The sequence below is a fragment of the Poecilia latipinna genome, unplaced genomic scaffold (genome assembly GCF_001443285.1).
Source record: "Poecilia latipinna isolate Pla-1442-1.1 unplaced genomic scaffold, P_latipinna-1.0 Scaffold2524, whole genome shotgun sequence".
NCBI lineage: Eukaryota > Metazoa > Chordata > Actinopteri > Cyprinodontiformes > Poeciliidae > Poecilia > Poecilia latipinna.
This window is the reverse complement of record NW_015115140.1, coordinates 31101-47018: the sequence shown is the minus strand read 5'-3', so window position 1 is coordinate 47018 and position 15918 is coordinate 31101. Positions and strand designations below refer to the sequence as shown.

Here is a 15918-nt window from a genome sequence, read left to right as displayed (position 1 = left end):
TATGCAGATCAGGAGGAGATCGATTATTTTTTAGAGATTATCTGTCTCATGTTAGGACAGCGAAAGTTTTAATACGTATGAAAAATTTATTTTTTAAGTTAGATGCTGCAGCTTTAAGCAGAGGTTCGGTGTGAGAGTCACTACCAGGTGGAGCAGAAGCGAAGCTCCGTCTGTCAAATATTACTACCTCAGCGGTTCAACAGCGAGAGCAGAACCAGCGTCTTACATCGCAGCTCGAAGACTTAAATAATTTTGTGGGTTATTTGTTTAGCTTTCTGACCGTCATGCTAATCTGGTTGAGTGTTTGTAGCTGTGCGCTGCTTTACCTGCTATCTGATCCTCCGCATGTCTTTTATACTGCAGTGAGCCTCGATGTAGCCAAACTCCGTCAAGTATGACATTGTTTTTATGTCGTATTAGCTTCGTCGTGTTGATGCATTTTGACCTGCTTTAATTTTCCGCCGCAACACGCAAACTTCCCCATTCACTCAGTGCGTTATAGTTCCACATCGCTTAGGATTTGTTGCTACACGTTTGCGCAGTGTGAAGGAAAGAGGAGACCAGCTGCACAGGTAGGCTGCGAAATGAGATGCAGCTGATGATCGGTTTGTGTGATCGGCAACAAGAGACCGTGGTCGGCAATCACCGATCATACACTTTTTCACGGAAATCGGCCGATTATGATCGGTGGCCGATCGATCGGCACACCTCTAGTTACAACACAATCAAAAAAACATCCAAAGGAAAGAAAAAGCCAGCTTCTGGGACGTCGATGTGAAAAGCACTGTTTTAGTTGTTTGTAGCTACTTTACAGAAACATCAGCAGTCATAAACAGTAGTCACCCTTCAGCTGTGTTTTGTGCTCGTTTTTAGCCATCTNTATATATATATATATATATATATATATATATATATATATATGCTCCTCCCCAGGGAGACTGAAGGCTGGAATTGAGTTAAAAAGGGCAAGCCTCCAGTTTCTAGTTTGTTTTTTTCGTTCAGTTGTACATAAGATCTATCAAACATTTTTGTGATTTCATTCTGCCCCCTCCCAAAAATCCTTTGGTTTTAGCAGCTGTCTGTACATTTTTGAGAGTTGCTATAGTGAATCATGTATAATGGAGCGAAATGCCTTTTTCAGGCTGTGGGTTGTGACCGTCTCCTGGGCTCCAAGGCCTCCCTGGATGCCTGTGGGGTCTGTAAGGGAGACAACTCCACTTGCAAGTTCTTTAAGGGCCAGTACACCCTGCAGCACCGGGCTAACGGTAAGCTCCACTAAAGTTGTAGTTTTTCTGTTGCCGCTGGTAGTCCGAATTACCGAATAAGAGAGAAAAACTTGCATGGACTAAAAGGCTGTCTTTAGTTTTATTTTTGCTACTGATCCTTAAGTGTGTTTCCTGTCTTCGTTTCCAGAGTATTACTCTATGGTGACAGTGCCTGCTGGAGCTAGGGGCATTCACGTTCAGGAAATGGAAGTGTCCACCAGCTACCTGGCTGTACGTTCCCTTAAGAAAAAGTACTACCTGACTGGGGATTGGACCGTGGACTGGCCAGGGAGGTTTTACTTCGGCGGGACCGTGTTCGACTACCAGCGCTCTTTCAACAAGCCAGAGAGCCTGTACGCCGTCGGTCCCACTAACGAGACTCTGGTGTTTGAAGTAAGTTGCCGCTGCTACTGCAGCTCTGTTTTAACTCTGGGCGTGATGTGGCTTTGAGGTAGGAATAAGTTTGGCTTTAGCTTTGGCTGGTCTGCCCCCTACCCCACCATTTCACTCAGTTATATAAGATTAATTGATTTACCAAGAAGTATTTTACATTAAAGACATAATCAAATTCAAAATTCTCTACTTTTTGTGCTTAATTTAGAGGCTTTGCCAATAGTTCAATTTTATAAAGATTAATCTCTCAGGGCAGGGATTAATGTTTTCAATGCAGGATTGTCCCGTAGTACTGCCAGCTCCAGTGTTAACACAATCACTACTTCAGGTTCGTGTTCATGTTCACACAAAACCATAGATATGTCCCCTCTGGCCACCGACCTCCTGTGCTTTGTTGAAGGCATGCAGCTAATAGAGCGAGTAAAGTCCTTAAGTCAACTGCTCTGTCCAAGCAGGGATGAAAAGTATAAAATCAGATGGTTGCCTGGAGTGAGATGTTCTGCACAGCATACCCGATGATTTATGAGCTTTTTATTTATTTTTTTCTTCCTTCATTCACATTTGGAGTCAGCGGTTTGTTACAAACCAGAGCTTGGTGAGGAGCTCTTGTCTGTACCTGTCCTGAAACAGCATATTACAACGCCTGACAAGCGCATTTCCTAGACGGCAAAACCGACGTTCCACAAGTGGCCGAGTCATGCAGAGGTTTGAGCGAACGGCGCGGGGATGTGGGGGAAGCTCCTCTGCATAACTTTGTCAGCAGAAGTATCTATTTTCTCTTGACCTCTGAGCCTTGGCCATGAAAACAGAAGTGGAAACCAGCTGAAGAGCAGACAGTGAGGTGATATTCATGTAAAAACTGGTCTCCACTTTGTCCCTTGGGCTACCGACACGGTGCGGTTAGAGCTGGAATGACTGGCCGCCGTGAGTTATATTTATTTCTAACATGCCTTGGCGGTCACTTGTTTGTCTGTCTTGAAACATCCGAGTGCTAATGTTGCTATTTTGGTGAAGAGACTTTGGTCTGTGGCTTAGGGTGAGTTGCTGTTTGAAAAGTGTAGCATTGTCTTTGGTGACCTTTATTGAGATTTCAAACTATTTACCCAAAGTTTATTTCCACCTCAACAATGCCCAGTTTCAGGGTGCTGTGGTGGCGCAGGGGCAAAGCACAACCCATGTATTGAGGCCTTAGTCCTCATGCTGGTGGTCGCAGGTTCAATTCCTGGCCTGGTGACATTTGCTGCATGTCGTCCCCATCTCACATAACCCGCTTTCCTGTCAAACTACCTTCAAATAAAGACCACTAGAAGCAAAAAAAAAAAAAAAACAATGCCAGGTTTCATAGGCAACATCAACCATGCTGCTAATTATTATGAATATACCACAATATCATAGTGGAAGCAATAGTTGTCCAAAAACAAAAAAATTTACTTCTTCATGAAAACTAGATGTATTATTCCACTAAAAATATTTGTCCTCTCAGATATACGATTGCGATATGTGAGCATCATGGCTCTAAGGTGCTGGTTTGTTTATTATTGCCACTAGGTCTGTCATTATAGCAAATTTTGCTGGACAATAAATTGACCCAGTAATTGTTGCACTAAGCGATAATATTGTGGTTTTCAAGTAACATACTGATAATGGCATAATAATGTAAGTTTGCCGTCTCAAAGAACGACACTTAACACTGGAAGATACTTGAAATATTTCCAGTAAAACATGACAACCAAAACGATCAATGAAAGAAATAAAAACCATTTAAAGCCAGAACGTAAATAAAATAGACTGTGATGTCTCCATAAAATAGTAATAATCAAAATCTAAGTTATTGAATTCATTTTAATTAGTCATGCAATTAGTGGGTTAATTGCATATTGTGACAGCATTAATTTAAATAAAATATTTAAAGGTTTAATCCAGATTTCTTTTTTAAGTGAAGTTCAGTTCAGTCAATATTGGTAACAGTTCACTCACCTGTAAGTCAAGTTAAGTTTATCTGTATATCACATTTCAGAAACAAAGTGCTTTAAATTATAAAAATATATTACAGTCACCAGTATTGAAATAAGTAATACATTATATTCTGTCACTGTGAGTTTAACAGACCTTCAGACTGGTGAAAGCTAACAGGCTAATCAGGTTCTAAAGCTACATGCTAACACCTTATTTTATTACTCATCATTTTGATCACATACTGTATATACCATGACATCAAGTAAGGCTGAGGCAGCAGTGTAGTAGAAGTATGAAACACTGCCACCTGCAGGTGGGAGTTAGCATCACATAAACTTGATGTTTTTGACCATTTTGCGAAAAATTTGTAATAAACTCAAAATTGGCATGAAAAAAAAACATGAGGATCTCTTGATTTAGCGTCAGTTTCCATAATCCTGGACGTAATTTGGCAGCATACATTAAAAAAATACTTTGATTTTATTGATGAAATATCTAAGCACACAATTGTTATATTATGTGTCCCTCTGGTGTCTTGAGGGCCACACAAGCTGTGGTGACCCCGATTTGACACATAGTTTTAGATCAAAACTTATTTATGTGTTACAATGAGTATATGTGGAAACTATTCATATACATTTGAAGTAAGGCAAAAATAAAAAAGAAAACAGTTATAAATTTATCTGCCTTTTGTTAGAGTCTCAATCGAGTATCTATACAGCTTAGCACCCAGAGATCATGCAGATGATGTAAGCATAATCTGCATTAGTACATCCAGTAATTACAAAAAGGAGACAGAGGTTGAAACAGAGATAAGAACCGGCAGACAGGACGGACGGAGAGCAAGATTAAAAGATTAAGAATTCTGCAATTGAACTTTTTGGATGCGATGAGTTAAGGTCAGAGAACAAGGTCTTTGGCTGGGAAGTTAGAGTTCTTCCTAATGCAAATCTTCATCTGCTTCACACATTCTGCCACACTGATGCTGTGACATTAAAAAAAAAAAAAAAAACGAGGACAGTGAGGGAGGATGTAAGTGTGGATCACTCACAGTTCCTTATTCAGTGCGAAACACTGAAGGGAAAAGCACATGTTGAGTGTGAGCGTAAGCTGTGACAAGGTGCTCACATCTGCTCAGCTGGAGGAGGAGAGTGGGGGGAGGTGGTGGCGGGGGGGGTATTGGGGTGGTACACGAGACAAGGAGGAGTTAGCCGCCGCCGTCACGTAACATATGGCTGCCTCTGAACGTTTTGGTGGACGCTAAGCGGGATTATTCCCTCGTGAAATTGAAATTCTTGTGGTTTGGCAGGGCAAGGTCATGCCAGTCCAGAACACAACTTAGTCAGCCTGATATCTGCACCCGACAGATTGTAATTCATCTTCATCTTGTGTGTCTCGGCGATGTGTGAGGTTGTCGGAGCTGTGAAAATCACGCCACTGTGATCTGCTGTCGCTATGCAGTCAGATTAACACCAGCCTTACATCCTCTCTGATTTTACACAGGCAGTGCAATTTTTGATGCTTTAAAGTTATTTATTTATTTATTTTTTTGTTGATTGTTTTATCTGTATTGTGTTGTCATCTTAGCCATATAGTCATCTTGTAGGAATTGTCCCCTATGATCTAAAACGTTTTGTGGTGTTTTATGAAGGGAAACCTAATCTGCTAAACGACTTCAGATTAGAGAGGAGGCTTTTTCTAGCGCTCATTCCAAACAACTTTGTCTGTTCGATCTTTTTGAATTATGTAACCATTTAGATTAAATACACCAAGCAGTGGTGGATAAAGTTTGAATTAACTGGTCTGGACGTGGCTCTTTGAGTGCGCATGTGGACACCACCTGAGCATCTTTAATATTTTCACACATTTTGTCCTTTGTTTGTTCACCTTGGCCTTTTCTCTCTTGTTTGCCTCACATTTAAAAAACTTAAACACTCAAACGTGTTTTAGATATGAACTTGGTTCTCTGACTGTCACTGACTAAATGTGTGATACCAGTGCAGCAGGTAATGTGGAAATAGAAGCACTGATGAAGAATACTGTAAGCTAGCTAGTTAGCTAGGTAGACGTCAACAACTAGCTAGCTAGCTTCATCAGAAGAACTATGAATGCCATGAGTTAGCTAGGTAGTTGTAAGAACTGTCATCTTCTGAGCCATTTTTTAAAAAGTTTTTAATACTGTGTATTTTGTTGATTTATCTCAAATCATCTGTTATCTATATGTTAAAAAAAGCCGTTACTGTTGCTGCTAAAAGCCCAGGTTTGCATACAACTGAGTATCATCACATTGAACACTGTTTCCTGCCACAAGCTCTTCCAGAGTGTGTGTTTTCCTTGCAGAAACATGGAGCTGGTTTAATGAAAGCTTCTTGTTTCACAGCAGATTAACAATTCTCATTTGACCCTCTGTCTGGCAGCTAGCCAGAGGGTCAAGATGGTTGACCTGAGTAGGTGGAAGCGCCTCAGGACTAGTTTCAGTGTACAGCTCCAGTGATTGTAAGTTAATTGGTTCTGCAGATATAACTGAAAGCTGTCCGATGTTAAAGATCTGGTACATACTGGTAGTCTTTTATTTATCACTTGAATGTAAGAGGAAGTTGACCTTGACAATAAAAAGTATTGCAAATAAATATCTCCTTGTCCTTGGTTTAGTGGTAGGCATGTCTGCTTTCCTTCTTCCGTTAATTTGTGCTGGAGTTGGAGGTGGAGTAATGTTCTGCAATGTTTCCTGAGTCATGTTTTCAAGACACGTAACCCTTAGCAGCTGAAGCAGGATACCACATCCCTGTTGGTCGTTAGTCTCTTCTAATGGGTTATATGATAGAATGGTGGATTTTGGCGTTCAAGGACCTGGTAAAGTTGTACAAAGATGTGGGTTTTAGTTTATAAGAGAACTGTGATTTATTTCTCCTGAAACCTTTCTGAGGGTTTTCTTGCCTGACAGATCCTTCTTCAGGGAAAGAACCCCGGGGTGGTTTGGGAGTACACTCTGCCCCGCACTGAGAGGAAACCTGAGTACAGCTGGGGTGTGGTTCGCTCGGACTGCTCTGCTCCGTGTGCTGGAGGTAAGGCTGGTTCTACATCACCTCATAACAGAGATGCAAATCTTTCAATGTCAAGCGATTTGATTGAATTCCGATTTTTTTTAGGGTCTCGAAACGATTTCTGAAAACGATTCTCGATTCAGAAACCAACTTTTCTATTCAAACAGTCTGGATTGAACATTTATTTTAAACAGTTCTGTACGGTTCCATACTGTATCAAATTCCATCTAAATAGGTTTGTGCATGAAATCCTGCAACTGACATGACCAGGTTAGCTTACAGGTTTTAAGGTAGGAAAACCTGTTAGTGGGTTATGGACACGGACCACCAGAGATAAGACGGAAATTTTACATCAAAGTATATTCATATGTTGGAATGGACCAGTCAAAGTGGAGATTTAAGCCCGATTCATTTAATCTGACTGCAAAATACTTCAGTTTTTCCTAACATTCTGTTTTGGTCTATCACAGAGAATCTTAGTTTGTGCTTGTCACAAAATGTAAAACACATTTCGTCACGCTTATCATTATGCAGTGTGTAATTCACTGCATAATGATAGAAAATGTAATCATTTTCCAGCTAAACTGGAAGATTAACAACTTTCTTATGTACATCTTTTTAGAATTGTCCCATCAGTGAGTCACACTTTATCTACAGTTTACTAAATGCTTTCCCTCAGCTACTGGACTTTCTTCACCAGATGTCTGCTGTACCAAACCTTCCTCCTCACGTTTTTCAGGTCGCATCTCCAGCAAGGCCATCTGCCTGCAGGACCACCGCACCCAGGCCAACTCCAGCATGTGCAACCCCCACACCAGGCCCGCTCTAGGTTCCCATCTCTGCAACACGCAGCCCTGTCCAGCCTAGTAAGTGTTCAGACTGCGTGTGGGTCAGAGGCGCTCGTTGCCTCTCCTTGCTTGTGGGATCTGTGGCGGCGGCTCTAATGTTGCCAAATTTTCAGGAAGCCGTGGAACCGTTTTATTATAGGTGCGCACACAGACGCATGTATGCACTGCGGTCGCGCTGCTGGCTGCGGTGTGCCGCCACTCTGCACTCTCTGTGTTCGTCTCATTCCTCGGCCCACTCTGTAATTTTTCCTTTTTCTCCTGTTTTTTCCCCCCTTAAAAAAAGGAAACATTCTTCCCACGCAAAGACGCACACAGGAGCTCTCTGCATTTGCTATGCCTGCTTTTCTCTGTGTTAATGTGGAAGACAGTTGTTGCTGTTTGACGACTTGGATTTAAAGTTCAAACCATAAGTTTAAGTACAGGAAATAAATGCACACACCTTAGAAGTTAGAGTTGTATTTATTTTGACCTAAAAAGAGAGGTTTAGTCTGATTTAACTTCAGGCAGTGAGATAAAAAGAGATATGCAGCTGCATTTCCATTACAAATGTGCACAAAAATTTGTCATTATTTTGCTAATGTTTAAAAGAAACGCAATTTGGCTGTTAAGAAATAAGAAACGCAGTTAAAAATCATACATCAATAAGTTTGTTCATGCAGCAAGTCAATAAAAAACATCATGATACTCCAACTACTTTCTGTCTTTGTGGTTTGCACCGCCAAAAGTTGGCTTATTTTCATTAAGCAAATTTTTATTTTCGAAATGCCAAATTGTGCAATTTTATAACCAAAGGAAGCGAAGCTAACATCTTTTTATTCAGTCTCTGCAAACTTCTGGTATCAGCTTAAATTTCAGCCTGAACAAACAAAAGACAGCACCTCTGATTGATGAGAAGATAAGAAAAACTCCACTTATAAATCATTTTTTTAATTTGGTTTTGAAACAATAAAAGCAGTTAAATCTTGTAATTTCAGTGCACCGTTTTGCATATGTCTCTGGTAATTAGCTCCAAGTCTGAGGATGGAAGGCCTGCTTTCCATCACTCTAGTTTTTTAATTTCTCCACAGATTATCTGTCAAAAAACAAATACATAATCTTGACCTTAAATTTAAATAATCCTATTTTTAACTTAAAAAAGCTTCAGCAAATAACTTAAAAATAGAATTAATAGAACAGAAAATATAACTGGAGCCAGATAAACAGATTTGAAGAAATCATCTAAACCTTGTTAGACTGATTGTTGCTCTCTGAGCATGAAATCATGCATACAATCCAAGTTGCATCTTGGTAGTCTAGACAGAGCACTTCAAGGTATGCATTTTTAAAAGTCTGCATTAGGACCAAACACAGAATTCATAGGAGCAAACTGGGTGAAAGTGCATTGGAGTAAAGAGTTGAATAAATGGCCTCTCTCTTTCTCTCCCTCTCTCTTTCTCTCTCTCTCTCTCTGTCTCTTATAGCTTGTAGGGCTTTTGGCTGGAGAAGTGGAGCTAGCTTGATTTACAGCACTGCCCCAAAAGAACAGGCAGGGGTCAGAGAGAGTACACACATAGACACAAACACAACTGCACTGCGCAAAATAAAACTTCACATGCACACTTTCTCTAAATGTTTGAGGCTTAAATAATAGATTTTGAGTTCAACCACAAGGTAAGTATGTAGCCTAGCATCCTAGGAGGAACTCTGTTCCCTGCTAGCCATGCTAGCAAGGAGTAATGCTAAGAGGGAAACATGTTAACAAGGAGTAATGCTAAGAGGGAAACATGTTAACAGGGAGTCATGCTAACAGAGGAACATGCTAACAAGTAGCCATGCCAGGGGTAGTCGTGTTGACAGGGTACCATGCTAACAGGGAGCCATGCTATCAGGTCTGTGCTAAATTTGTTTATGGGCTAAACAAGTCAGACTATCAGTTACCTGAGAAGTAACTGCTCCTAATCTTTAGCATACAGTTTCTCTTGTCTCAGTGAAAGCTATCAGACGGCCTGGTTGTTGGTCCTGAGCTTCCCAACTCTTTTTGGTGAAGAAAATAGCCTTGGTGTCAGAAGAATTGTCCGTTCAGCTAAGAGCAGCAGCTTGACACCCATGAATTATCTTATATATAGGAGTAGACACCGTTTCTGAAGTGTTCTATGTGTGTAACAGACTGGTTAATGCGTGCTTCACCGGAAGAAAGTTGAGTTGAGTGAACAGCATGAAAGCTCTAAAGACTGCATTAAGATCTCCAGGATGTTTGGGCTCGCATTCAACAGCCCCAGCAGAAAAGAGAAGCTGACAATGAGATGGGATGCACTCGAACTGTATGTGGGGGTGTGTGTGTGTGTGTGTCTGACGGGGGGAGACTGTAAGAATGCCTGTTTATATCTAAGGAGTGTATCACGAGTGCTGACAGCCCTCTCCATGTTTCATTGTGCAGAGACGGAGGGATTCCTGCGGGGCCCAGTCGGTCTGGTCATGGAGAAGTTAACCCCCCCAAACACAAGCCCCGATTCCCTTCACTCCATTAGCTCTATAGCTTCAGGCACGCTTTTAGCTTCTTCTTACGCCAACACAGTGCTGAACTGTGGTGTAGCAGCATTTCTATCGTAAAACAGGGAGGCAGGGAGAATTATTTTCTTTAGAAAAAGAGCTCCATCATTCTGGCTAGCTGCACTTAGATATATCTTGTTAGTGATTTTCTTTCATTGGTTTATTTGGTCAAAATAGAGACCAAATAAACCAAACCCACATTTACTGTATTTTATTTTTCCTAAACAGATGGATACTTGGCAGTGATCACGTGACTTATCTAACTATTTTAGAAAAGTTAGAATTCTTTAGATTTTCAAATAGTAAAATTTTTAAGGGTGTTATTTGCTTTAGTCAGAGCCGGGACTTTAATGTGTTCATTTTGATCAATTGTTCACATAGATTATTGTGTGTTAAACATTTTTACACAATTAATTGTGTATTTTTATTTTATTTATTCAAACAAAGTTGGAACATTTCAATCATATTTTGATTAAAATGTTATTAATTAATTACAGCCCTTGAAATTAATTCAATTAAAAAAACACACGAAAGAAACAAAAAACATTTCCCACAAATGTTGAATTATGTATGAAATGTTTCAGACCAATCCAAACTGATCCTCCCATTTGTGCTACCCGTCCTGCAGATGTGCAATCGACTGCTAACAAAAGTAAGAATTTGGCTCCACAGAACCGCATTTTCTGGTCCTACCTTAAAATATACATCAGTTTCGTGAGATATTTGAGATATACAAATTATGGCTACATCTGTATTGGTTTTGCAGCAAAGCGGAGTGGCACATCCGCCACTTTTCTCTAATGATATACTGTTATTTATAAGTCAGGGAAACAGATGGGGGAAAGAGAAACAAACAGCCCTCAGGCCAAAAGTCCCGAACCGATGCTTTCGGCTCCCAGTGGTCCACAACCTGCTAACGTCCAAAGTGCGGTTCAGTCCTGCTGCTTCATTTTCCTCTGCCATCTGAAGAGGAATGAAAGCATTTTTTTGTTTTTTCTTCCCCTGGAGCAGGTCAGCAGTGTGTAGGAACGGTCTCTTTGGTAGTTTGTCGTCTCCGAAGTGGACAGATTGGTCGGGTCATCTCCTCCCTCTGCCTCGATTTAGCATGTGATTGCCAAAGTTTTCATTTTGTTGAAATTTGCCCGTGAGCCATGGTGCCAAAAACAATGCAGTTTGTTTTTGTGGTTTTAATGGCAAAGCAGGAATTATAGCTATCCAAACCAAGTAATGTGTTAGTCCAGTATCACAAGCCATTTTTTCATCACTTAAATAGGACCTGTATGAATAGAATACAATAGAATAAATGTTGTCTGCATATCCTTAAAAAGTCTCAATTTCATGCATCTAAACTTGATGCCTTAAAAAAATTTCACAAATGTAATTTGGCCTAGAATACAAATAATCAGTTCTTTTCTGTCAGGCAAAATGCAGACATCTTCATTGCGTTCCATTACACTAATTAGCTACTGATTTATCTGTACTAACTAGCCAGCTTTTTTTGTGTCTATAATTGGAGTCAAAAGGAACAGTACCAATGTCTTCAACTAAACATCTGTAGTAAATTTGGCAAGTAATGTTATTTATATATATATATGCATATATATAGTATAACAAACTCTATAAAATATGTGATTTTGCTTTGTACATCTGTTGTGATGCAGCTGTTAAACTAAAATACAGATCTTTATATTTCATTCATAATTGTCTTCAAATGGTGTCCAAAACTCTTAAGTTTGAATTGGTGAAACCTGCTGAAACCCTGGAGTAGAATAGAAATATCCTTTATTGTGACACTGTGGGGAAACGGCAGCAAAGTGACATTCTATTACGGCATGTTGGTTAATATAAAATAGAAATATAAAAATATACTAAAAGAACAAAATTATGAACAATATACTGTCCAGTACTGACAAAATTACAACATAAAAATACTGTTCAGTTATCAAAACTAGCACAATCTGACATATAATCATGAAACATTTAAGTGCAACAAAACAGCAAAACCTGTTGGGTGCAAATCCCCTTTTTCCTACGCTGAGCGGTACTGTGGTCGGCTGAGGAAATCTGGGAAAACTTTCCTGCAGAGTTGTGTACAGTATGGTTTTTTATGTTTAGTTTCATAGGAAACGAAAGTATAATGATGCATAGAACGGCTGGGTCATGGATATATAAATTAAGGTCAGCATTTCTGCTCCATATTGAATCATAAGTTTGGATGCCAACCTGTTTGAAGTGTTTAACAGCTGAATAATTGGACATTTTAATGCGATTTGGAGGGTTTTTTTTGTTTTTGTTTTTTTTTTTGATGGCAATCACTGATGGTTTACGTTGTAACGGTGTTCTTTAAGGACGAAAATAAGCAAAGCAGGCCGAGGTCTAAACCTGTGGTTGGACTCTCTGATTGGGAGCTCAGTGATGTGGTCGGCTTCCTGATAACAGAGCCCGAGTTCAGCCTGAGAACGCACGTTTAGACCCAACTCCTCCGGTCGCTGTCGCTTCACGCCCCTGCTCTTCCTGTCCCTCCACAGCTGGGCCCCGGGGGACTGGGGGCCCTGCAGCCGCTCCTGTGGGGGGGGCCAGCAGACCAGGACGCTGCGCTGCATGAGGAAGGTGACCTACCAGCGGGATGAGGCGGCGGCACACTCCCTCTGTCCCGTCATCTCTCCGGCCCAAATCCAGCCGTGCCACACCCAGGCCTGCCCGCCGGAGTGGAGCTCAGGGTCCTGGTCCCAGGTGGGTCCAAACCAGCATCTTATAAGAACCGAGCAGCTTTCTCTGTACAGTTTCTATTCTATTCAGCTCCATTTTGTGTTGAATCTATAAACAAGTCTTATCTTCTTTATATTTCTTATTCATTTGCTTCCATGAAAGTGAGAACTAAATGGGTTTCTTTGATAGTTGCTGTCTTTTTTTAATGGGACGGATCTGAGGTCTCACTGATAAACTGGTCCTGAAACGAGGAGCTTTTTGTTTGTGCTGCCATCAGTTTTAAGATATTCATAAAAGGTCAACCGGCCACGCCCACTTTTATGAAGTCAAACAGATTCGGTGTGAATTAATTGTGCTACGTTTGTGCTGCTAAAAGTTTCCTCCACATAGAACAAACATTTAACACTAATTTTGTGTGATTTGGGTAATGTGGAACGTCCGGTTGAACTTTTGACCTTCAGACTTTCAATAATGTCTTCAAAACAAAAGCAGCACAAATGAAAGTTTTAACAGCGCAAACCAGCACAAATTCACTTTGGAGACAAAATTACCTGCCTGAGAATCTATCATGAACTGTCGATACAAGAAAAAGTAAAGTATTTTAATTACCTTATTAGCGGTTTAATCATCACTGTAAAAGGTTTTTTCACCGGCACATGTAAAAATGATACAGCACCCAAGTAGTACAATATATAGAGGAGAAACATCCCATCCTCTGACTGAACATAGCAGATCCATTAAGGGTAATGACTTGACCTGTACTGTTGCAAGTCATGTTAATGAAAAACATTATGGCTCACTTTTATGTTTTATTGGCGCTGATGGCATTTAGCTGGAGGTGGTAATATTAATTTAAACAGGAAGTAGAGAAAAGCTCTCTGGATATTCTATTTCAATCCCTTTGCTGCCCCCTGCTGGACGTGTGGGAGACACTGATAATCTGAGACTTTAATGTGCCATAGTGCAAAAAAAGAGTTTTTTTCTTTTTAACTAAATATAAAATTTAAACGTTTCTATTGTTAATTATTCTCTGCACTCTTTTATTATTGTGTTCCACGTTTAAAATGAATTCAGCATGTTTTAGTTGGAAACACTTTTTCTCCTTTATATTTAAACTCAGCAGAAACCTTCAGTCTCCGACTACATCCACTGTATGCAGTGTTTACAGCCAGGAGGTTCATCATGATTAGCTGCAGCTACTGGTCCAATATGAGATGCACCAAGTTCATATTAATATCTTTATTGGTCACGATATTGGAAAAAAAATTCCAGATTGATTGAGGGCAGATCTAGTCAGTCTAATTCTGTGCTTTGTGTCCTGATCATCGTCATATTTTATCATTTACTTTACATTCATAACTACACTTCCTGAACCATTTGAGAGCAGGTTTGTTGCAGTTTATTTTTATTTGACGAATGTAGTCAGCCTGTTCTTTTTATCAGTTTCATTTTCCTGCTTACTTATTTTACACTGGCTATTATAGTCCTAATTGCATGATGGTGCAAAGTTATCAAATAAATTTGAAATTCAGTATACATATATTTGTGTTTTTAAAAAAGTACTTTTAGGCAATTCAAGTACTATTATATTGGATCAGTATCGATACCAGTATCGGTATCGATACTGGTATCAGCATCAGTATCAGAAGTGAAAAAAGTGGAATGGTGCCTCCTTAGGTTTGCAACACTAGTTCAGCTGGCGGTCTTCCAGAGGCGAAAGCAACCATTGCTGAAAAACTGCAATACGCATGTTGATCTACAAGTGAGTGTGTGTTATAAGATAAATGAATAGGTCGCTGTTGGATAAAAGCCTCTCTGGCTGCGTCCCTCAGTCCCCACGGAGCAGTTTGACTCTGTCGTCCGTCTCTCTGCGGTTCATGTGGAGTTTACCGCGCCTCTGTCTCCTGTTGTTGGACACGCCGATGGGAGTCACATTCGTCTCACAGCCAACAGTTTATCGTATTTCATAATGCGATGCCATCAAAGCGGTGACCTTCTGGTTGCTTGTTCAACCACACGGGGAATAACAAATTCACCCATAATGTCTGTGCCAAGGATTTCACCTCTTAATGTGAAGGAAACTGAAGGATAAAATAAAGACAAGAAAGTCGAAGTTACAAAGCCTGAACAGAATCCCCTTAGTAATTAGATTGTGACAGAATCCCCTTAGTCATTAGATTGTTCCCTAATGGGTCACTGACGGCGTCAGGATCTTTAGCTTGCCTGATTTACTTCCTCCTTCTCATCCCTCAGTGCTCCAAATCGTGCGGCCGCGGCCTGAGGAAGCGGACCGTGTTCTGCCGCAGCACGGACCCCGGCGCCCACGCTGTGGTGGTGCCCGACAGCATGTGCAGGCAGCACCACAGACCAAAAGCCCAGGAGACCTGCGTCCTGAGGCGCTGCCCCAAGAACGACAGGCTGCAGTGGATCCCAACGCCCTGGGGAGAGGTGAGACAAAAAGCTGGCTCCGAGGAGGAACGACGCCCGGCAAAACCAATCCCTGAAAATGTGTAGCATACCAAAACTAGGTTTTCCGAATAAGTTATAAAGTGCTAATTGACTTTCCCGTTTCTTGCTTCAGTTTAACAAATTTTAACATCTGTCAAGTTTTGGTTATGGACTGTTAAGGATTGTTCAAGTAGTTTGATGTCTGTTTACGGAGCAGTTTCGTTTCCTCTTTTCGTGTTACTTATTTTTTGAAAACTTTATTGACCAGTGGCAGGTGTACAACAATTAAGAGTTAATTAAGCAAATCAATTAGCAGTAAAATCTACTGGAGTCCTGCATTCTTTCTGATAGAAGCCCAAAATTAGACAAAATCATAGACAGAGTTAGTAATAGGCTACTTAAGATCTATAAAACTGAAACCATGAGCACTTTAGCTTTAGCTTCTGCTAATTGCTAGCAGAACACTCTACACCAAAGCTCTTTATTATTAGAGCTGTGGAGTTAGCGCAACATTTTAGCTTGTGGTCCCCAACACAGGTGGAAATATTAATTATACATTCCTCCCTTATTTCTCTTTATAAGTGAACCAACAGAACATGTTTTTCTCCTTCAGCAGCAGTTTGCATGCTTCCCTTCAAATATAGCAGACTTCTTAGATGTTTCTTGTTTTCTCGTTTTTCAGACACACTTATCATTTATAGAGATTTATTTCAGAGAAATGTCTCG

The 15918-nt window shown here is 40.4% G+C and overlaps 1 protein-coding gene across 2 annotated transcripts in view; it reads left to right on the top strand.

The window, feature by feature from the left end:
* Positions 1 to 15918, top strand: part of adamts18 (ADAM metallopeptidase with thrombospondin type 1 motif, 18) — a 73599-nt gene that overhangs the window by 44220 nt on the left and 13461 nt on the right. For both annotated transcript variants that reach the window (XM_015020051.1, XM_015020053.1), the window contains 6 exons: positions 1142 to 1265; positions 1414 to 1658; positions 6559 to 6679; positions 7398 to 7524; positions 12564 to 12768; positions 14998 to 15192. In XM_015020051.1, the coding sequence (XP_014875537.1) occupies positions 1142 to 1265; positions 1414 to 1658; positions 6559 to 6679; positions 7398 to 7524; positions 12564 to 12768; positions 14998 to 15192 (1017 nt within the window). The remainder of the gene's footprint in view (positions 1 to 1141; positions 1266 to 1413; positions 1659 to 6558; positions 6680 to 7397; positions 7525 to 12563; positions 12769 to 14997; positions 15193 to 15918) is intronic.